At 39.2% G+C, this 24,054-nt stretch overlaps 1 protein-coding gene across 1 annotated transcript in view; it reads right to left on the reverse strand.

The window, feature by feature from the left end:
- Window positions 1–24,054, reverse strand: part of LOC128855823 (organic cation transporter protein) — a 63,639-nt gene that overhangs the window by 1,348 nt on the left and 38,237 nt on the right. Inside the window, exons 2-5 of the mRNA XM_054091023.1 lie at window positions 6,867–7,313; window positions 6,653–6,807; window positions 6,411–6,579; window positions 5,959–6,091 (exon numbers count right to left, since the gene is read on the reverse strand). Of these exons, the coding sequence (XP_053946998.1) occupies window positions 5,959–6,091; window positions 6,411–6,579; window positions 6,653–6,807; window positions 6,867–7,313 (904 nt within the window). The remainder of the gene's footprint in view (window positions 1–5,958; window positions 6,092–6,410; window positions 6,580–6,652; window positions 6,808–6,866; window positions 7,314–24,054) is intronic.

The following is a 24,054-nucleotide window of genomic DNA, read 5'->3' on the forward strand; positions in this document are numbered from 1 at the left end:
ATGCGCCAAATGCTAGCGGCTGCCAGTTGTTAAGCATGAATTCTTCTCTATCGCTGCTTTAAACAAATTACGAGAGCGGTTTAATAAGTACCCGTGTTTGATGACACAGGGCGTTCCTGAGGGAGGTTGGTGTTAGCATCATGATTGAATTATTAAAGGTTTGCTCACTAGTGACTTTCGAATTTTTACACTCCCTTACAAAAGGTTGTATTTAAGAAGGTGCATAAAAAGGAAAAAATTAAATCTTTTTCGGTAAAAATGGTAGCAAAATAGTATTCTGTTACTTATGGTAAATGGAAACAAACTGTGAACTGCTTAAAAAATAAATTTTAATTAATATTTGAATGTAAATAAAGTATAGATAGAAGTGATTAGCGGAAATTGCCAAGTCTAATATTAAAACAAGAAATTATTTCTCATAATCCATAATCACATAATTATTTTGTGAATTAATTTTTAAATTTAAAACCAATGGCGAAGTTTCGCCAATATGAAACTATTTTGAAAAAATAAAAAAATAATTGGCACCTACAATTCTGTTAGGTGTTTCGCCGAGATCCTCCTCCTATTTGTAGCGCGCGTTCCACAATTGGAAGCCCTACAGTTTTAAGCCTATTCCGGTAGATGGTTTTTTATGAGAAGCTCTTTCATACTGGTACTGTGCTTTTCTAAGCCTCCTCTGGACACTTCATCCATCCATAGGAAGGTGGGCTCATTGGAAACAAATTCTGCCAACTGTTTTATAATGAGGTCTGCAATGTAATCGATTGCGTCGGGACTATTCAAAAATTCTCCCTGCTGTAACTCTTTAGCAAACGCTAACTCTGTGCAAAACATGAGTTCCGTTTAAATCACCACATCATAAGAAATAAAGCTTTGTAAATTCTCCACCTCGATCCCGGATTTCGTCAAATACTCTATCATGTCCTGACTTAAGCGGTATGTATTCCATGTCATACTACCATAGTCCTGAACATACCGATGAAAACTCTTGAACGAGTTGTTGCTCGTAAGCAGTCCATTTTGAAAATGAAATGTTTGAAATTTCTAGAGTCAGTGTCTTGCTAATCGAGCGTGTTTTGTGATTTTCGCTAAGATGGAAAAAGTAAGTAATTCGCTTTTTGTATTTAGATGGGGAAAAATGCGAGGAGATAAAAGCAAACTTGGATGCTGTCTATGGGGACGCTTCGCCATCTATGACTACAGTTAGATATTGGTTCAACGAACTTAAACGTGGGCGAACATCGACATCTTTTCATGAGGAGCGACCAGGACGCCCGGCAGACGTGGTCACCGAGGAAATCATGCAAAAAGTCCACAACATGATTCTCGGCGATCGACGAACGAAAGTGCGTGGAGTAACAAAGGCCATAAGTGTGTCGACCGAAAGGGCAATTAATATTTTACATGATGAGTTGGCCCGATGGCTGCTGCGATTGCTCACGGGTGGACAACAATAGAATGCGGCTGTTAGCTTCGAAGCAGCGTTTGGAGCTATCTAAGCGAGATCAGAAGGTATTTTTGCGTCGAGTTGTCACAATAAAACTGACGGTACTGTGAGTGCTAGTTGTAGATAACGCCATCCAGCAGTGGGCATCAAGATCATACTAACCGGATAAGAGGCCGAAAGAATTTTTGCGTCGAGTTGTCACCGTTGATGAAACCTGAATCCATCATTACACACCAGAAACTAAGCAATAGTCAAAACAATGGATTTCTCTCAGTGCATCTGCTCCAAAGAAAGCGAAGGCAGTCCCATCGACCGTAGAGATCTGGCGACGATTTTTTGGCTTACGAAAGGCGTCATCCTCATGGATTTTTTAGAAAAAGGAAGAACGATCACTGGACAATTCAGTGAGTTATTGGAACGCTTTCACAAAAATTGAAGGAAAAACGGCCGCATTTGGCGATAAGGAAGGTGCTGTTTCACCACGATAACGCATCGGGCACATTCATCCGGAGTTGTTGCCGCCAAACTGCATGAATTGTGTTATAATTTGCTGGCGCACGCCCTGTGCTCACCAAATCTTGCTCACTGCCACTTTTTCTTGTTCACTAACATGAAGAAATGGCTCGTGGGAAAGAAATGTAGTTCAAACCTAGAAGTCATCGTCGATACAGAGAGGTTTTTTGTAGAGTTCGGCAAAATCTATTTTTTGGAGGGGCTAAAAAATGGCCGGAGCGTTGGGCGAAGAAAGAAAGATACATTCTAACAGGGGACTATGTTGAAAAATAAAAATGTTTGAAAAAATGGTGTCTTCATTCTAACACGCGTACTTATTGAACGCCCCTCGTATGACAAGAGGCGCCGTCTTGTTAAACCATAGGTTGTGGAGATCACGAGCTTGAATTTTAGGCATCAAAAAGTCGTTTATCATGGTGCGTTAGCGTTCGCCATGCACTGTTACATTGGCGTCAGCCTCGTCTTTGAAGAAATATGGGCCGATGATTCCTCCAGCCCAGAGGGCACACCACACGGTTGTGTTCAGTGAAGCTAATGGCTTCGGGTTGCTGTTCAGCCCAAAATGTGGCAATTTTGCGTATTGACGTAGCCATTTAGCCAAAAATAGGTCTCATCGCTGAATATCGCTAAGTTGGCATGGGCGCACGATGAACACTTCTCACAGAGCGTCGATTTTCGTAATATTAGGTTGGCAACTAAGTAATTGCGGATTTCACTCATAGATGGCTTCAGTTGAATTTTTAGGTTTGCAGACGTAGTACAAATGTAAAACACATTTTGTTATTTGATAGTTGGCAACTCAGCTGTCAATCAGTAAAAACAGTTTTTTTATCGGTTGCTAGTTTTCGTTTGGCGTTCGTTGAAAAATGGAAAATCGAAAGGAACTTTTTCGTCATATTTTGTTTTTTTACTTCCGCAAAGGGAAAATCGCATCGCAAACTCATAAAAAATTATGTGCTGCTTATGGTGACGAAGCCTTAAAAGAACGGCAGTGTCAAAATTGGTTTGCCAAAGTTCGTTCTGGTGATTTTTCACTCAAAGATGAAAAACGCTCTGGTCGTTCAGTTGAACTTGATGACGACCTAATCAAAGCAATAATCGATTCGAATCGTCATAGTACAATACGTGAGATTACAGAGAAACTTCATGTATCACATACAAGCATTGAAAATCACTTAAGGGGTAACACCACTGTAGAAATTTCAAAAAACTGATTTTTTTTATAAGCTTAAAAAATTCTTTGAACCTTTTAAAATACAGAACAAAAAGTTTTATACGTTACCGAAGTTTATTTCATAAATATTTTAAGCTTTTTACCAAGCGTTAGTGACTGCTACCTAACGACTTCTCCAAATTTCCAAACTTTAAACGCGTTTTTCTCAAAACACGTTTTCTGAAATTGGCACGCAGCATAACTCAAACAATTTTAAATATTTTTAATCAGGTTTTTCACTACGTCTGTATAATAACCTTCTTAAGAGATGAGCGTAGGGGATTTTCGATAGATTTATTTAAACGATTGTTATAATTATTTAAGTGCCGTTTTTTTAGACCAAAATAGAGTTTTTTCCTTCAAATGCTTGCTAATTCCACAAAAATAAATATTTTTTAAATCCCCTACGTGTTTCTCTAGCTATTTTTATCTAGATTAAGAAAAAAAATGTTTCTTTGTTCCAGATTAAAATTTGCACCCTCTGTGCTGCGTGCCGCGGAGCTCCTTCAAGAGAAACCACATTACAAAAATGTCTCCAATGCCGCCATTTTGTAAAATTTTTCGATCAAACTTTGTAGTTTTGTATTTTAGTATATAAGTAATAACTTCCCAAATCAGAGTAATTGTTTTCCCTTTCCTTCTATACAAAAAAATTCTTTAAAAATCGTGTTTATTTTACGCGTGTACAGTGGTGTTACCCTTTAAAAGAACTTGGCTGTGTTCAAAAACTCGATAATACATGGGTTCCTCACGAACTGAAAGAAACGCATTTAACGCAACGCATTAAGAGCTGCGATTTGCTAAAGAAACTTAATGAAAATGATCCATTTTTAAAACGACTGATAACTGGCGATGAGAAATGGGTTGTTTACAAGAATATCAAGTGGAAAGATCGTGCAGCAGGCTAGGTGAACCAACTCCAACAACATAAAAAGTTGAAATTCATCAAAAGAAGGTTTTGTTAGCAAATTGGTGGGATTACAAAGGAATTGTCTACTTTGAACTCTTACCACCAAACCGAACGATCAATTCCGATGTCTTCATTGAACTACTAACGAAATTAAACGATGCAGTTGAAGAAAAGCGGCCCGAATTGATAAGGTCACACACACCTTTGGCCAGTCCAAAAAAATTATTTGAGCTTGGTTGGGATGTTTTGCCACATCCACCACATAGTCCTGACCTTTCACCATCTGATTACTTTTTGTTTCGATCTTTACAAAACTCCTTGAATGGTAAAAATTTCAATTAGCAAATCGTACCTGATTCAGTTTGCTAATAAAAACCAGAAGTTTTATGAACGTGGGTTTATGCTGCTGCCGGAAAGATGGCAAAAGGTCATTGATCAAAATGGGCAATACATTACAGAATAAAGCTATTTAGTTCCATGAAAAAATTGTCTTTGATTTTCTAAAAAAAATCCGCAATTAATTAGTTGCCAACGCAATACAATTTTACGATTTATAAACGTTGTTGAGGCGTAAGTCTTTCCATGACGAAATGTCAATGAATATGTACTGAAAAAAATTATAAAGAATGGTTAAATTTCAAGGGCCGATATTGAATGTGAACAACACCTAAACGTCAGGTTTTTTTCTGCATTTCATTTGACATTTTTAAATTTCAGACTAACAATTCGAACCATGGAAAGATACACAATCGAGCAACGCGTTAAAGTTATTCAGGCTTATTATGAAAACGGGCGTTCAAATCAAAATGCATATCGCGCACTTCGTGAAGAAAATCATCTTCAGTGATGAGGCACATTTTCACCTCAGTGGATTCGTCAGTAAGCAGAATTGCCGCACTTAGGCGAATGAAAATCCCAGAGTGATTGCCGAAAAACTAATGCACCCACAAAGAGTGACTGCTTGGTGCGGTTTATGGGCCGGCGACGTATTTGGGTCGTATTTTTTCCAAACTGAGGCCGGTCAGGCAGTTACTGTGAATAGTGTTCGCTATCGTGAGATGATAACGAGCTTTTTATGGCCCGAATTGGAAGATATGGATGTGGACGATATGTGGTTTCAACAGGACGGTGCCACTTATCACACAGCTAACGAAACAATGGCTCTTTTGCGCGAAAAATTTGATGGCCGAATAATCTCACGTCGCGGCGATGTCAATTGGCCACCAAGATCATGTGATTTGACATCATTGGACTTTTTTCTTTGGCGTTATTTAAAGGAAAAGGTGTACGTCGATAAGCCAGCAACAATTCAAGAGCTAAAGGATGAGATAATTCGGCACATTAACGGCATAGAACCTCAATTATGCCTCAGCGTCATTGAAAATTTGGACCATCGGATGGAGGTGTGCCGCCGAGGCCGCGGCAGCCATTTGGCCGATAATTTTATTCCATACGTAATTGAGCCATACCAATATTATCATAATAAAGAAAAATGATAATAATTTCGTAAAAAAATTGTACTTTTTCAAAATCAACACCGGCCCTTGAAACTTAACCACCCTTTATATGCAGTTTGACAGTAGTCACGCGGGATCTGTCAAGAAAACCATATTGGAAAAAGTACCTTCAATCCGATCATCCTTTACAGAGCGCAGAATATTTTTGAATGGCGCTCTGATTTTGTGAAGAAATTTTCTCCTTGCACATTGATTTTCCATATATCAGTAAGAACTGAACACAACACAAATTGCGTTAAAAATCGAATATTTCTCTAGCCTAATATATTTCGAATGGTCTTTTTGAAAGGCCCTTTTATGTAGGTACACAAGTATGCGTATACATACATATATGAAATGTAAAATAACAACTTACGGCCTGCTTATCGGTGATGGCTTCAATGGATTCCTTCTGAATTTCGTAGTGACATTTCTGCTTGAATAAGATTCGGTAGGCGTCATTGTAGCGTTTCTTCGTTATAAGCCAACGTGGCGATTCATTCATTAAACTGAATACAGGAAAATGTGTGAGTGCGAAGGCAAGTGCGCGAAAGAGCATTGATGATAACAGCATCCATCATAAACAGCAGCCACAACGCAGTGCAATGACATTAGAGCAGCCATCGTTTATCAAAAATAAACAGTAGCATTTATGAAATTAGAATAAATACAAAAATATTTAATTAACTTGCGTACACACATCCATACATAGATATGTATACTCGTATAGATTAGCAATTGCAAAATACATAGTTTTATAAATATAAATAAATAAAATTTGGCACCAAATAAAATAAGAAGAACAAAGGCGAACAAAGCCAAACTTACAAGCAATTGAGTATCAACAAAACTGACGGTACTGTGAGAGTCAGCTGCAGATAACGCCATTGAGGCACGAAATATCCAGCAATGGCCATCAAGATCATACCAACCGGATAAGAGCCCGAAAAAGCGATTGACATCCAGGAACGGTGGCGCAAGCAGATATTTTCCACGACTGAAAAATGTCAACAACAAATTTTGATTTTTAATAAATTAAAAACAAAAAATTAATGCGTTCATGTATTTACTCATTGTGAAAGCCGGATAGAAAAGACCCGACGATGCGGCACCCAAACCGAAACGACCCGCTAAGAAAAGCCAATACCAGGGTGAGAATGTGCATAAAAGGCTGGACGCTATGAAAAAGACAGCACCCAATGTGAAGGAAGTTTTACGTCCAAATCTGTGAAATAATGCAATATTGTGGTTTTTGTCACAATTTTATTCAATTAAAATACTCACTTATCGGCAAAAACGCCAAAAGAGAAGGAACCAAAAAATTTGCCCAACGATATGGCCACCTGTGCTGAGGTGCGCTGTATAGCACGATCGCACACCAGATCCCAATCGGCCACGAATGTGGTTTCGGCATCCGAGTAAGCGTATACGCCACGTGAAAGGCACGGAATCTCTGCTGGTGAGCCGGTCTCAGCTTGGTTTTCAACATAGTTGAGCGCATCTTCGTAGGTCATCGTACTCAGCTGCTCGTAATCGTAATGCCATATTGTACAGCCACGCGTGTCGAGATTATGTTGTGATATGTGCCGTTGTTCGCCAACGGACCAATTGGTGGACTGAAGATCGGACACAACGCACCACTGATCTTCAGGCAAATGGCCCAGCAGCGTATATGAGGAGACATGAAAACCATTAAGGATATTTGGTAAGACGCATAAAAAGAATAGTGTCCTGCAAGAAAGTTATGCATATATTTAAATTAAAAAAAAATTTAAAATATTTACAATCAGTATTCTTTGCGGTAATCTTGCCAGTTGCTACTATCATACAAGCGCACCATATGAGGGCACTATAGCTTTAGACCGCATTCGAATCACAGGTAGCTTTTAAGGAGCAGAAAACATGGCAGATACCAATAGATATTGGATACAATTTTCTTTTGCTTCCCCTAGACGTGAAGCAATTATACGCGCATTATACAAGGCGAAATCCAAGAGAAACAAGACTGGTGTCATAAAAATGTTTTTGATAATGCCATCTTTTTAATGATTTAATGCGTTGGAAGTTCCATCCCTAGCTGACTTATAGTGAAACCTTGGTGACATTCGGTTCAGTGGAAGGGAAGTTATTGCGTCTAAAGTGTCAGTATGTTTGTGTCAACGGTACAAAAATGAGTTTCGAACAAAGAGCTAATATCAAATTGTTTTAAAATCGGCAAAACCTTTACGGAAACCTTCGAATTGATGAAAAAAGTTTATGGCGTGATTGTATATCTCGTGCCAGATTTCATGAGTGGTTTACACGTTTCAGAGATTGTTGTGAGGACATAAATGACAATGAAAATACGGGCCGCCCACAAGCAGTAATCACCGAAGACTCCATCGAAATTGTTCATAAATTGATAAAAAATGAATCGAATTCGTCGTTGAAATTCATGGAATCTGAGTTGAATACCTCCAAAACATCAACTTATCGCATTTTAAGTGATCATTTGGGCTCAGGAAAGGTTTGTCCACGTTTTATTCCGCACAAGTGCACTAAGAACCAAAAATTGCTCAGAATTCAACATTCGAAAGACCTCATTAAAGAGGCGAGAAAAGATGAGAACTTCCTTTGCAACATTGTAACTGGTGATGAAACGTGGTGTTTCCAACATGAACCTGAAACTAAGCGCCAAGTGCCGAATGGAAGGCCCCAGACGAGTCACCACCCAAACAATCACGTTTGGAGAAGTCAAAAATCAAGTCGATGCTCATTTGTTTTTACGATTCCAAGGGAATTGTCCACAAGGAGTTCCTTGCAAGGGATCAAAACGTCAATGCAATTTTCTATCCTGGCGTTTTGAAGCGTTTGTAGCATCGCATTCGGCGAATTCGCCCTGAATACCGCGAAGGAGGAGGGTGGCGCTTATTGCATGATAATGCACCATGCCATCGATCTATTATTGTGACTGATTTTTTGACTAGAAATCGCATTTTAACCATCATTCACTCACCGTATTCACCTGATACGGGTCACTGTGACTTCTACCTATTCGGAAAATTGCACTTGGCCATGAAAGAAAAACGTTCTGAGTCCATAGAGATCATCCAAAACGCTTGTACCGACATCCTGAAGGACATTCCGGTCAATGACCTGAAACACTCTTTCGAATAGCTTTTAGATTGCGCAAAGCAGTGCATCGAGACCAGAGGGGACTATTTTGAGTAAATAAATTAGAAGTTATCAGAGCAAAGCTCTTGTCGTTTCTATTTTAGTTCAGTCTTGTTAGTTTTGGACTTCACCTTGTATGTAGGTGTATACGAGTGATATCAGCCTACTGAGCAACCGCACACTAAATATGGTACTAACCTCAATGGTGGTGTGGAAACTAAAAACTCAAAATTTTTGGTAAAAAAATAGCCATTCTACATTTCTTCCCGTGTGGCATTACTGACAAATGTTAAAAAAAATGCACATTTATAGGTACAGCACTCTTACGAAAAAAAGGATTTCACATCTAGTCATCTATGCAACTGCCCGTTTAGATTTTGCTTACGTTAAAGTGTTGGACGTTTACGTGATGCCCCAAGCGCAGATTTGATTCGGTCATGGGTGCAAAGGTTTCGGGAAACAAGTTCGGTGGCTAACAGCTCACGGCCGAGACCCAGCAGGACAACGAGAAGAAATGAAAATATCGAACACGTCACTACATGCTTGCCCAATAATCCGTGTCAGTCTGAGCGCAAGAAAGCAGCTGAAATATTCAGGAAGGATCTTAGGTCTCACTCCTTCAAAATTCAAATTGAGCAAGTACTTAAACTTAACATTTGCAAATAAGCAAAATTGCCTTTATTGGTCACCTAAAGGATGAAACACAGTATTAAAACATCAGCAGTCACTTCACAGTCCCAAAGTCCTAGTTGTGCATAGTAAAATAGTGGAATAATTGGTCCATATTTTTTGAAATCCTCAAAGACAAACAATTTCTGTGAACGAGTCTCTTATCGCCGAACGCTGAAGGATTATTTTCTGCCAATAATGAGAGAACATCCTTTTTTCAGGACACGCACATGGCTTTAGCGAGATGGCGTTAGGCCGTACACGACCAGAGAGATAATGGCGATAGTGCATGATTTCTTCCCCAACAAGCTGATAATTCGTTTCGGCGACATATCCTGGCCACCCAGGTCGCCTGATCTTACCCCTATGGACTTTTTTCTGTGGGAGTCCCTCAAAAGTAAAGTCTATGGAATAAACCTAACGACTATCTCAGCACTATAAGAACATATCGTTCTTTCCTTCCTTTTTTAAAAACCTATTTCAGAAATACAAGCGTGAGCAAAAACTTAAAGGCCTATCCGTAAATGTATGGAGATTGTGAGAAAAGAAATTTGGAATTAAATGGAGCAAATGAAAAACAGCCGAATTAATAAATTCGGTTCTCGACCCTTCACACAATAAGTCATTCCACGATGGCTATAAGTTACAAGTAGACTTGACTATTTAGACAAGACTTTTTTCCCGACGCAATTCATATTTTTCTCTGCGTTGCTCGCACAATTTTATGGTGAAAAAATTTCACAGGTCAGCTCTTTAACAGACCGTTATTCGGCTTTGAGCGAATTTGACAGAATCAGCTGATGGGCTGACATTACTTGAGGTGTGTTAACAAAAAAAAAAGAGATTCTGTTGGTGATATACGGAATAAATCAACCAACGACACATCGTTGCCATCTGAAGAACGACTAATTGGACGAGTGTGTGAATATATTGATTTTGGCTGGCGAATGCTCCCGTGATGTGGCAGCCGAAGTTCCCCTCACAATTTGCTTTTTCATCATAGCTAAATAGCAAACCTGACATTTCGCCATTTCGCTAGCATCTCTCATCACCGATAATGAGGCGAATCTCGATCGATTATACTCGTACTATTACCAAGTATAGTATTAAGTAAGGCAATTATTTTACTTAGCAAAATCTGAAAATCTGTCAAAAACGATTACTAGTAATTTTCTCATAAAATTTCATACAGAAAGTCTTTAAATTTTAATTGCTTTCAGGCTAATTGACGTTATGCTTTTCTTTGATTTTTCTCTATGAACTTTTGTCTGCGACTTTTATTAGTCAAATGATCGTTTACTTCCTCATTTAAGTTGATTTATACTTCTCACTAAAATTTGATGTATGTACAATATGTATGTTTGTATACTTTAGTATTTGCAGTTCTGGCGACTTATGAGTCAGTACATAAAATAAAATTTTTGCACACATAGAAGTGAAACATTTTTTTTGGTAGACTCAGATATGTCATAATTGTTGAAATATGATACTTTGAATATCAACCCTACAAATGTAACAATGCGTATGTCAGTTAATCACATCTCTGGTAAATATGTCATCACTATTTTGATTATTCGGAATTAAAACGATGAGTATCACACATCGTGTTTTTTATTCGTCTTCGGAAAACTCAATTTAATTTATCAATAATTAGGGCGAGTCACACATATTTTTTGTCTTGTAATACCCAAATTTTCCATTGGGATGGTTAGGTTAGGTTAGGATAAATGGTTGCCCTTGCGAGGAGCCCACCTGGACAAATATTCAAAATTCGTCCGTTGTGATGCCATACCGGCGAGGAGAGGAGGGAGGTAAAAAGGGGCCTTGGGATTAGAGGATGATGCCCATTCACTTATGACGACGCCGACGGTAGCTAATTTACGTTCGCAATTAGTTGCTTCAAGCTACTGATGAACTTCACCAGTTGTGTGATAGTTAAACCAGCAATATCCGCAGGTGTAGCTTAAAAGTGAGAGCCCAGATGTCCAAATCTTTGCCCGACGAGAGCAAGGCAGCTGAGATAATTGCGTCTCATCCTCCAGACAGCTTCTGCAGAACGGACTTGAGCCAATTCCAAGTCTCACCGCATGGACACCTAACGGACAATGTGCGGTAAGGATACCCACCAAATTCGAGAGCTGCAGCTTCGTTAGCCTTAGAAGTTCCCTGGAGCATCCTCGATGTTCCCGTCGCCAGAAAAATCTCGCGACTTTGCATGTTAGCGCACTAGCGCATTTTTCCCGGAGCAGACCACAGTTTCTCAAGGGAACCTCAATCCTCCCATTTTGCGGTGAAACCGTCACCAGAGTTCCCTGTCTAGCCATCTCATATGCTCAGCAGCTTCCTTCTATGCCGTTGTGAGCGAGAACCCAAATGAGGCTGATATCGAATTGTTCGGATGCAATCGAGAGAGAAGCTAGGTATTCCCCAACTAATTTCGAATGCGGAAACAATGAACCCAAGGCTCTATTTACATATTTACAATAATTACATCCCTTACAGTAATTGCCGAATTGCGCAACCAGTCCACTGCTTCCGCTTGGAAAATACTACAGTAGCCCGGACGCCTAAATTTGAGCTTGATGAGGAGCTCCTCGCAGAATTCTTCCCCACAAACTCTTCCGTCCAACTTCGAGTCATCCGTAAACATGTTTGCCATGCCCTGCCTCCAAATGTTGCACCCCACTCACTCATCCGTTGGCGGAATATGAGTGGAAAAAGTTCCGTTCGGACCTAGTGTGGGTATACAATGATTGAGTGGGATGAGTTCGCATGGGCTTTCACTTTGAATTTTGCCCTTAAAACGCCAACGAAGCTCAAACACAGAAGTTAGGGACGTGAAAAAAGGTATGGCAATCATGGCAATCAAATATAGTTGTCGTGCGCCTTATGAAAGCCCTATCATTTTTCCCAAATCATACCGATTGAGTAATACTATAAAACACATTTCCACTTTCGTGCGGTATTCAACTACGCCGTAATATCCATTTACGTCTCCGACCTACTAAACACAAAAATAAATCAACCTTGTAGAAATAAAATCTAATCAGCGCTAATTGAATTAGAGTTATGATGCGTAAAACCCAGGCAAACGTAGACAATTCGACATCTAGACATTCAGTTGTAACCAGAGGTTATCTGGATTTGCCTAACTGTAAGAATAATTAAGCCAAAGTACTTAATACGAGGGCCATCAAAAAAACGAGAGCACGAATATAAAGCGAAAATGTCACTTGGTTACATACGTACATATGTACATATTTCGACAATTCCGGTTGGGTATTGCCCAATCAGTCAATTACCATAATTCTTACAATATGATTTTTTATTCATGCATGCACATCTGTGTGCAAAATAATAGTAGCGCTGCGCATTACAAAGTTGTAACTATCTTAATATATTTTTGCATTTAATTTTTTTTGTATTTAATTTTTTTTTTGTTCTAACAGAAATATAGTGGCTCCTACAACAAAAACCATATAACTTATGACACCAAACTTTGTACAGGATTGCCAATATTCGACGGACCCATCTGGCAACCCTGTATCTTTTGACAGAGACGTCAGATCGCTTAATGACATACCGCGTTGGAATTGTTGAAATTTACATTTAACAAAAGAAGTCAATTGTGAAAACGCAACGTGCGTATAAAAAATTAAATAATGTGAAAAGTGCGCCTTCTAAGAACACCATTAAACGTTTGTTCGAAAGGTTTTCGACTGGTGATGCTCGCCAAATCAAAACCGACCAAGGGGTCGCCAAGGACATCCCAAAATCGCCGTTCTCAGCAGTTGGGCATTGCTCGGACCCCTTTACAACGAATTATCCGCATCGATTTGTATTTATTCCCGTATAAGATTCAATTGACGCAAAGATTGTTGCCTGCGGACAACCCTCGTCGATTGGAATGGGCCCAAAGAGTCATCGAAATCCGTCGGGTCCGTCGAATATGGGCAACCCTGTATAAAATTCATTCAAATGTAGCAAATTTGAAAATCTTGTCATAAAAATTGTGAGCATTTTATTCAAAATCTTTAGAAAACTTCAAGGTATGCAGTTTTATAGTAAACAGAATTTTAGTTTGAGAAAGTCAAAGTTTGAAGTCACTCAAAAATCGTGCTGAAGAATCATTAGAAAATTTAAAGGTATTCAGTTTTATAGCGAACTGAATTTTAGTTTGAGGAAGTCTCAGTTTGAAGTATCTCAAAATTCGTGTTGAAGAATCTTTAGAAAATTTAAAGGTATGCAGTTTTATAGTAAATTGAATTTTAATTTGAGAAAGTCTCAGTTTGAAGTCGCTCAAAATTCGCACATATTCGAAAATGTATTATATGGAAGAAAATACTTAACACTTCAGCGAAAAAAATTTCAAAAATCAACGAGAATTTTGCGCCACGTGAAACTCGTATTTCGTTATATTAATATTGAGTGGACTTTAAAACTGCATACCCAAATTAAAAAAATTAAAAATTTGAACATGTTGGAAATTTGATGCATTCTTTACAATTTGTTAATTTATTTTTTTGGTCAATTTTATACAATACAAAGTTTGAAGTTTTAAGTTGCATGGATTTTTTTATGAAAACATAAAAAAATATTAAATACAAAAAAAAAAAAAATAGTTAAAACTAGTGAATTCATCTTCTCTTCTTGATTGGAGCGATAATCGTCTAAGCGATTTTGGCCAAGTTTAACGAAGCGCGCCAGTCATTTCTTTCTCGTGCTAACCAGCGCCAGTTGGACACACCAAGTGCAGTAAAGTCCTTCTCCTCTCGATTTTTCCAACGCAGAGGAGGCCTTCCTCTTCCTCTACTACCACCAACTGGCACCGCATCAAATACTTTAAGAGCCGGAGCCTTTCCATCCATTCGAGCGACATGAACCAGCCAACGTCGGATCTTTATTCGCTGCACTAAAGCTCATACAAATCTATGTTCGGCAAAAAATGGGGTCTCAAGCCACGTGTCGTACTTTGGATGTACAACTTAGTGGTTCTGCCAATTTTGACATACGGTTGCCTAGTTTGGTGGGTAGCTCTTCAGAAGGGCTACAACAGCACTAAATTAGAGAGAGTGCAGAGAACTGCATGTGTGGGCATCACTGGTGCTTGTAGAACATGTCCCACTGCTACGCTCAACGTTATTCTGCACTTACTTCCTCTGCAGGTTAAATCCATTGCTGCTCAGAGTGCTATTAGGCTGAAGGAGATTGGCCTTTGGAGACAACTTCCTGCAGGACATAGTAGCATCTTGAATCAGATCTCTCTTTCCTTCTCTGTTATTCGCACTGACCTCTCCATCCGCAAACTGTGCTTTGAGGGTTGTGCTAGGGCTATCTTTCCGAGCAGACAAGATTGGAAAGAGGGGAGAGTCGGTACGGATATAGATACCTCTGTTTTCACTGACCGACCCAAAATGGAGTCTGGAGTGGAAGTGGGGGTTTACTCTAAATCAGCCAGCATTTCGGTCTCGGAACAAGCAGCGTTTTTCAAGCAGAGGTCTTCGCGATCCTGCAGGCATGCAAAATGTTTCGGGATCGCTGTTGGGAGGGCAACATTAATATTTTTTCCGATAATCAAGCTGCAATCAAGGCACTGTCGTCGTCGTATTGCAGCTCTCTTCTCGTGAACTCCTGTAAGGAGGAACTCAAACGTCTCGAACGTGTAGGAAACATTTCCCTTATCTGGGTTACTGGGCACAGGAATATGGAGGGAAATGAAATTGCCGATGAGCTTGCCAGGAAGGTGTCGGCAGAACCGGTTCCAGCTGTCCCCTTCGCAGACATCGGTATCCCCTTAGGCGTTGTTAAAGGGAAACAACACAATTTCTTTCTAAAAAACGCGCAATATAGATGGAGGTCTGTCTCATCGTGTGCTATTTCAAAAGCACTATGGCCTCAATATGATAGAAACAGAAAGCTTAAGGTGATGGGAATCCCCCGCCATTGAATTTCCAAACTCATTGCGGTGTTCACTGGTCACTCCTCCTTAAATCCTTTCACAGGTAGTGTTCCACATTATCGTATCAATACGACACGTAAGTGCTACTTGTAGTGTACCTAGGGTACTCTTGCCATCTTACCTACCTACCTAAAGCACATACAGCTCGTTGTTCCATCGTCTACGATACTCGCCCTTGCCAACGTTAAAAGTTTCAAAAATCTTCCGCAGCATCTTTTTCTCAAACACTCCAAGCGTCGCTTCATCGGATGTTGTCATCGTTCACGCTTCTGCGCCATATGATAAGACGGGCATGATGAAAGCCTTATAAAGTGTTACTTTTGCTCGTCGAGAGCGGACTTTACTACTCAATTGTCTACTTAGCCCAAAGTAGCACTTTTTGGCAAGAGAGATTCTCCGTTGAATTTCAAGGCTGAAATTGTTAATTCATTTCACTACTATTATTTTGCACACAGGTGTATTACGCTTATAGTTTTTTTTAAGTGCGATATTACTTCTATGAAGAAATCCTTAATTAATGTGAAATTATGTGCGTAAACAAATTATTTAATATTCACTCCTAACCGCAGGCGTCTGCGTGACTGGAATGCAAATGAAAACACGTACAAATTACAACGTGGGTGACTAGCGGTGACAGTTCGCAGTTATAGTTGACATATGTATGTACATATATGAAAACTTGTATTATATTTTAGTTTTTTGTATAATTATTTATCATGCGCTTAAACACCACCGCCAGCTGGTGAACTTGAAATATTGCGCAAAAAAGTTGGATGTTTTAATTTTCATGCTGGTTGTTGTTACGGGTTTCATTTCAACAACAAAAACAACTCAGATTTGTAATTTTTTTGCACACAAATCAATATTTTATATTATAAGTACAAGTTTAAAATTGTCGAGGTGTGAATAAATAATTATTTCTGAACTTCCGCATTGGAATATTTTTATTACGTATAGCCTTATTCTATGTAGTTGACTTTCGAAATACTTCGAATATGTGTAACAGCATTCGACCAAAATTTGCATTAATAAAATAAAATTATACAAGGTGCGTACGGCATTTCAGGACAACTTTTTGAAGTGAAAACTTCTTTAGAATCATTGGGAGTGATTTGAGAAAAAGTGAAACGAAAAAAGAGACACTCTTGGCTACGAATATTACATATACACGTAGCGACGAACTAAATAACTTTTAGGCCAGCGCCGACAGCATGGCGCGATAGCCGAGCGGCTAGCAATGTGAGCTTCCGATCCAAAATCCTTGGTTCGAATCACAAGAACAAATTTTCTTTTATACAGTTATTTTATTTTATTTTATGATATGTTTATGAGGAGCTTTTTTTCATGGCAGAAATACACTCGGTGTTTTGCCATTGCCTGCTGAGGGGTGAGCGCTATAAGAAAAATAGTTTTCCTTAATTTTGGTGTTTTCACCGAGATTCGAACTGACGTTCTCTCTGTGAATTCTGAATAGTAGTCACGCACCAACCCATTCGGCTACGGCGTTTGTTTAATTTTACTGATGCAAAAATGAGGAAAAATATATGAATAAAGTTTGCTTACTGTTTACACATTTTCCAAAGGTGACGGAGAACCAAAAAAAAGTCGATTTTCAAACAAATACGAATGCATATGTGTAATTGTGTTAGAGTTTCGGTCACGCCCCAGCAAAACCTGCGTGCATATGTGTTTGTAACATTCAAAAAAATGTAATTGTGTTAGAGTTTCGGTCACGCAGGTTTTGCTGGGGACACTCATAATAGCAACCGCGTGTGTATTTTTATATTCGTAAATATTTTCATTTTTAAATATTTACCGCAATTATGCCGAAAAATAATGCAGAAAAGTGTCGTGAATATCGACAGAAAAAAAAAATCAATAAATAGCATCACGGAATTCATTCACGAAAATTTAATAAAGTATACACCAGAAGTATCGCGGATACTTAGAAAAGATTACAATAAAGTTCCAATGATTTTAAGTGGCGATTTTAACGTAAATTTTGCATTGGGCACAGCGGTTCCTTTAATTGACGTTCTCAATACAACATTCAATTTAAAAATGTGTAACAATCGCACTGAATCGACAACACGATCAAAAACAACCATTGACGCGGTATTTCAAAGACATGTTGACAACATCGAAACCAAAGCATTTGTATCATATTTTAGCTATCATAAGCAACTCGTATCATTTGTTGAAATTGAAAACATTGAGGATGAATAATAATAAAATGAAGAAAATAAAATATGAACTTTATAGCAATATTATAATGAACCTATAATTATCTTGCTCCTAATGCTGCTTTCGTCTTATTCTCTCTCAGTTTGTTTTACGGTTTAGGTTTCACTTTATCGCGTCTAACCGTTAGACTGGTGTTTTTTTGTTTTTTAGAACTTTGGCGCATTGGCACACATGCGGAGCACCTTTGACTGAAATCTTTGCATGATTTCTAGATTTGATTTTGCAGCTGAGCCTCATAATTGAACTCCATGCCGGTTTCAGAATAGATTTATAGATAAGCACTTTATTGTCTTGTGTAAGTGCTGAATTGTAGCCGATTAACCAGTGAAGTGATCGCAATTTAAGTCCAAGCTGCTTTCGCTGTAAAAACATATGCGATCGCCAAGTAAGACGCCGGTCTAATATATAGAATACCTAAATATTTGGCATTGTCTGTTTGAGGTATAGGAGCGTTGTTAAGAGATACGGCAGGACATGAGCCATTTTGAAAAGTGAATGCTATCTGCGCCGATTTGCTTTCGTTAGCTTTTATGCGCCATTTTTTCATCCAGTCGCTAACACTGTTAAGGTTTTCTTGTAGCTAATCAGAAGCAATTGAGGGAAGGGTACTCCTGGTCATGACAACATTATCATCTGCATACGTGGCTGTATATGTGTTCTTTGATAGTGGCAGGTCTGCCGTTAAGGAGGACAACTTGAGTGCAAAATTAATTAGCTTTTATTTTGATCAAAATTTAACCCTCAACCGGTATACTTTCATAACGTACAGTGGCTCAATAAAGAACTCAGTCATACATGGCATGCAGCTTCAAATTCAAAGTTTTTGTAAGAAATGCAAGTTAAATTTTTAATTTTTTTTTTCTATTGGGTATTCAAATAAGATTTTAAAAATAGTAATAATAATTTACAAATCCATCACCTCCTTGTTATAAAAAATTTATAATGCAGCATTCGCAAAATTCATGTCAAAAAAGAAGTCGCCAGATGTCCGATTAATGCAATTAGTTGGCACTTTAAAACAGGGAATTCCACAATCAATTAGCTCTCGGTAGAAAAGTGCAAAGAAAAAAACAAAAGCTATAAATTAAAATAAAATTGCAGTCGTGTTTTGTGGAATAAAAGTCCAAATTATAAACATGGGTAGACAGCGTGGACAGCTCAATTGAAGTCAGAAAATTCATTATTAGTCATCATGAAAAGGGTAAAATCGTTCGAGAAATCGCAGAAATAGTGGATAGGCACCGTTCGACTATATACGACGTGAATGTTTCAAAGAAACCTAATCCGTGGAAAATAGGAAGAAATCGGGACAATCAAAAATGTTTTCGGATGCAGATGAACGGTGGATAGTGCAAAAAATTACGAGAAATACAAATTTGAACGCTCCTAAGATCGCAACAGAAGTCACCCAACACCTTAATATTAACTACGACCCCAAAGTAGGAGGTGTGTTCAAAAAGTATTGCGAATTTTGAATTTTAGACATATCGACTGGGTCGTGCCATTCGATTTTTTTCAATGATTTGTACATGAGAGGGGTCGCCGCAAAATTCATACCAAAACTGCTCAATTTCGACCAAAAGCAGCATCGCATGAACATTCCTAATGAGATGTTGGATTCTTTCCGCGTCGACCCTAATTTGCTCCAGAGGGTCATAACTGGTGACGAATCGTGGGTTTATGGTTATGACGTGGAAACCAAAGCTCAATCATCTCAATGGATGCTGCCGCACGAACCAAGACCGAAAAAAGCGCGCTAAGTTCGATCGAATGTAAAAGTTTTGCTTCCCGTTTTCTTCGATTGGAGGGGCGTTGTGCATTCTACCACAGTGAGTTCTTGCCACAGGGTAAAACGGTCAATAAGGAATATTACCTGCAAGTTATGCGCAATTTGCCCGGATTTGTGGAAGAACAAAAATTGGGTCTTACATCACGTTAACGCCCCTGCTCACACATCGTTGCTTGTGCGCGACTTTTTGGCCAAAAACATCACACTAATGATGCCACAGCCATCGTGTTCCCCAGAACTGGCCCCCTGTGACTTTTTCTTGTTCCCGAAACTGAAAAGGCCCAGCAAAGGACGACGCTACGCTACGATTGACGAGATAAAGACGGCATCGAAGGAGGAGCTGAACAAGATAAAAAAGTGATTTTTTGAAGTGCTTCGAAGATTGGAAGAAACGTTGGCACAAGTGCATAATATCTCATGGGGATTACTTTGAAGGGGACAAAATAGATATTATGAATAAATAAATAATTTTTGAAAAAACACAAAATTCGCCATACTTTTTGAACACACCTCGTGTACGTATAGTTTTGCGAAAGAATAATTATAATGGAAAAGCTGCACGAAAAAAACCTTTCATCAGCGAGATTAACCGACACAAAAGAATAAAATCGCAAAGCGTCATGGGGATAAGGATTTCGAGTGCTGGAAGCACATTTTATTGCCAGATGAAAGCTAGTTTAACATATTTAGGTCAGATGGAAAATCATATTAGTACAGAAGTCCTATTGAAGAGTTGCTGGAAAAAAACTTAAGTCCGACGGTTAAACATGGGGGTGGGTCGTTAATGATATGGTATTGTATGTCTCCTGCTGGTACTAGAAATGTTAGCTTCATTAACGGTGTGGTACATAACAAACAATATCTAACAATTATGAAAGAAAATTTGGTCCAAAGTGCTGAAAAGTTGGGAATGAAGGACAATTTCCAGTACTATCAAGGCAACGATCCCAAGCGTAAGGTACTTGGTTCCCGTCTATGGCTTATGCACAACTGCAATAAAGTACTTGAAACACCTCCACAATCTGCAGACATCAATATAATTGAACATCTGTGGGCTGATTTGGAAAACCAACTGAAAAACCTTGTTAATAGAAATAAGAAAGGCCCAGAAGATGCTATTAAAGAAGAGTGAAGGAAAATGGATCCTTTAATTTGCAAGAAGTTGCCCGAATCTATACAAAGAAGGCTGAATACTGTGCGAGAAAATAAAGGCTTGCCGACTAATTATGTTGTTTTTTCTTAAATATTATTTGCCTAACTCTACTTTATATAAATGTCCCAGTTCTTTTTTCTCATATATTTTACTAAGTTTTTATGTTTGTATTTTCTATGTACGAATGAGTTGAAGTTTGTTTACGTTTTCTTGCAGTTTTGAAAAAGACGCTTGAAGAACGAAAATTAATGTAACGCATAAACGCATTCGATTTTAATTTTAATATCTATTTTTTTAAGTAAAACCATATCACTTGGGTGTCCGAGTTCTTTATTAAACCACCGTATCTGATCTCCATAAATTAATCTGAGTAATTTTTTAAAGAAACAAAGATATTTTGACTGAAAAATATGCAAGAAGGTACAAAAATTAACCACCCTATTGGAAGCTTTATAATTTTTGCAAATAGCGTCGTGCGTCCATTATATGTGACAGCAAACAAACGGGCAATGGGGTGCGTAAAGGTCAAAATAAATATTTTAATCACTCAAAATCATTTTTTTATTTAGTAGTAAAGCGGATCCAAGATGGAATCTGGAGTGGGAGCGGGGGTTTTCTCTAAATCAGCCAGCAATTTGGTTTCATTTAAACTGCCGGAAACGAGCAGCGTTTTTCAAGCAGAGGTCTTTGCGATCCTGCAAGCATGCAAAATGTTTCGGGATCGCTGTTGGGAGGAAGACATTCATATTTTTCCGATAGCCAAGCTGCGATCAAGGCCCTGTCGTCGCCGTATTGCAGCTCTCTTCTGGTGAACTCCTGTAAGGAGGAACTCAAATGTCTTGAACGTGCCTGAAACGTTTCCCTTACCTGTGTTCCTGGGCACAAGAATATAGAGGCAAATAAAATTGCCGACGAGCTTGCCAGGAAGGGGTCGACAGAACTGGTTTCAGCTGTCCACCTCTCCCCCTTTGTGTGTTGTTAAACGGAAACTACACAATTTTTTCTAAAAACAAAGCGCAAGTCAGAAAGAGGTCTGTCTCACCGTGTGCTATTTCGAAAGCACTGTGGTCCCAATACGATAGAAACAGAACGCTTAAGGTGATGGGAATCCCCCGCCATTCATTTTCCAAACTCATTGCGGTGTTCACTGTTCATTGGGTGATCGGTACTCATGCGGAGAAGCTTGGAATTCCATACAACCCCTATTGCAGAAGCTTTGGGGATCCTGCAGAGAAAGAGACTGTTGAACACTTTATCTGCGAAGGTTCGGCTCTGGCGGCTAGGCGCTTGAGATTTCTTAGCGTGCCCTTTGGGGATGACTTGAAGAAATTCTCCAGCCTAGATCCCTTTTCTCTCCTCCGCTACAACAACAGCACTGGATGGCTGTAGAAGGTTTTCTATTTCCAAAAATTTGTCTTTACACAGGTAATGGTCCACATTATGATATCAAAACGGCATATAAACGCTACTTGAAGTGTGCCTGTGGCAGCACTCTTGCCATTTTACCTACCCACCTACCTAAAGCTATTAAAAAACAAATCTGGATGATTAAATTTTGCGCCACCTTGTATATATAGAAATTAACCATCATCAAAGACCATTCACCGAGAGTACATTACTACTTTTATGAACTCTCACTCCACGAATGTCATTATCGTAATCCAACTTCCACCCATCGCACACAAAGAACTTCAGCTGCGTAGTGAGTCATGCGTTATTTTGGCACAAAATTATAGCAGGTTAATCTCCTACTTATTCAGAAATGAGTTAGACAAACTCCATATACATACATATACACAGCGTGTGAAGTTATCCCTCACGACACTAACCACCTCTTCACTATCCACTATTCTTGCAACTCTTTCCCTCTAGTCTCGTCCTATCGAAACAGCCAGTTTCATGGGTCTACCATTAGATGAGATGGATGGCGACGACGGTCGATGACTTCACTGTGCTGGGCAGGGTTTTGTGAACTGTTAAAATTAACAACAACAAAACCATTTCAAAACAACAAATACTGCGTACTTACAATAAAGGTATTTATTTAAGTGCATGAGCCAGAAAAATCATAATATCAGCGCTTAAAATATTTACTTGATGGATCATCTAAAGAACATCAAATATCTGACACAAAGTTACTTTTATAGGCTTTTTGAGTAATACGAAAAACAATAACAAGCTTCTAGGTGATAAATGCAATATATGTATGTACATATTTCCTATTTAGTTGTAGGTTCAGCCCTCCGAGTTCAATGTACGTATGACTGAACAAATAAAGGTATTAATTAAGAGGTAAGCAATTATTTGTATGAACTTCCTTATTTTATCATAAATTAAAAACGTTGATTTAGTCGAGAAACAAAGCTCATAAAGCCCAGTGGATTTATGAGGAATATTCATAGATATAATGAAACAAATGATGCACACAAACGCACTCATACACTGAAATTGCTATTCCAATTGGAGGTCAGTCTGATAGAGTTAAATGCTCAACTCTTTTACAGCTACTCGCATGTAAATAATTCATAAAGTTGTAAAATATAACTTATGAGATTATGGAAATAATTCTAATATCGGGTGTTTTTAACTGCATGAGAACTATCGATATCGATAATTATGGTTTGATAGCTGAGAATGGCAGACGGTGTTGACTGGTAACAGTCCAGTGCAATTCCTGCAATGGCTGGTGTCATTTTCGGAGATGTTCCGACCTGCGCACCACCCGTGAGTGGACAACTGCCTACGTTGCCCCCTGCTGCAGAGCTCTGCACCCACTACCGCCCTCGGAGGCGCGGCCGCCCACCACCATTAGGCCGCAACAGCCACAGTGGATTGCGCAGCAGGCCCAACGCAGACAACACCACGCGTCCCTCACCCCCCGAATCACACTGACCTCACCGAGAAGCTTCAAGTTTCTCCAATTCAACTGCAACGGACTTACGAGTAAGGTCGACGAGATAGTCGACTTTATGAGCCGGCACAGTATTAAGATAGCTGCGGTCCAAGAAACAAAGCTGCACGCTAGGTCATCTCTGATCACCAGGGATGGCTATAACGTGCACAGACACGATCGCGAGCGAGACAATGGTGGCGGCCTAGCGTTTATAGTCCACCACACTGTGAAGTATCGTATTATCGATGAAGGAATCGACCGCAGGGACAGCACCTTAGAATGTCAAGGCATAGCTGTCCGGTCAGGCGATTCCGAGCTCGAAATATTTAACATATATATACCCCCTGTCACCTGCTGCCCGGCAGGATATCACCCTGATATAGGTGCGCTCATCAGAGGTGAAAACCGATTGGTTGTAGGTGACTTTAATGCGCATCACGATCTTTGGCTTTCAAGCCTGCCAAATGATCGTAGGGGACAGCAACTGGTAGAACAGATAGACGACTCGACATTCAGCACAGTGAACGACGACGCCCCCACTAGTGTAGTGGGCAATTGCAGTAGCTCGCCTGACCTAACAATTGCTAGCGCTGGTCTGATAAATAGCATAAC

Source organism: Anastrepha ludens, chromosome 2 (assembly GCF_028408465.1).
Source record: "Anastrepha ludens isolate Willacy chromosome 2, idAnaLude1.1, whole genome shotgun sequence".
Taxonomy (NCBI): Eukaryota; Metazoa; Arthropoda; class Insecta; order Diptera; family Tephritidae; genus Anastrepha; species Anastrepha ludens.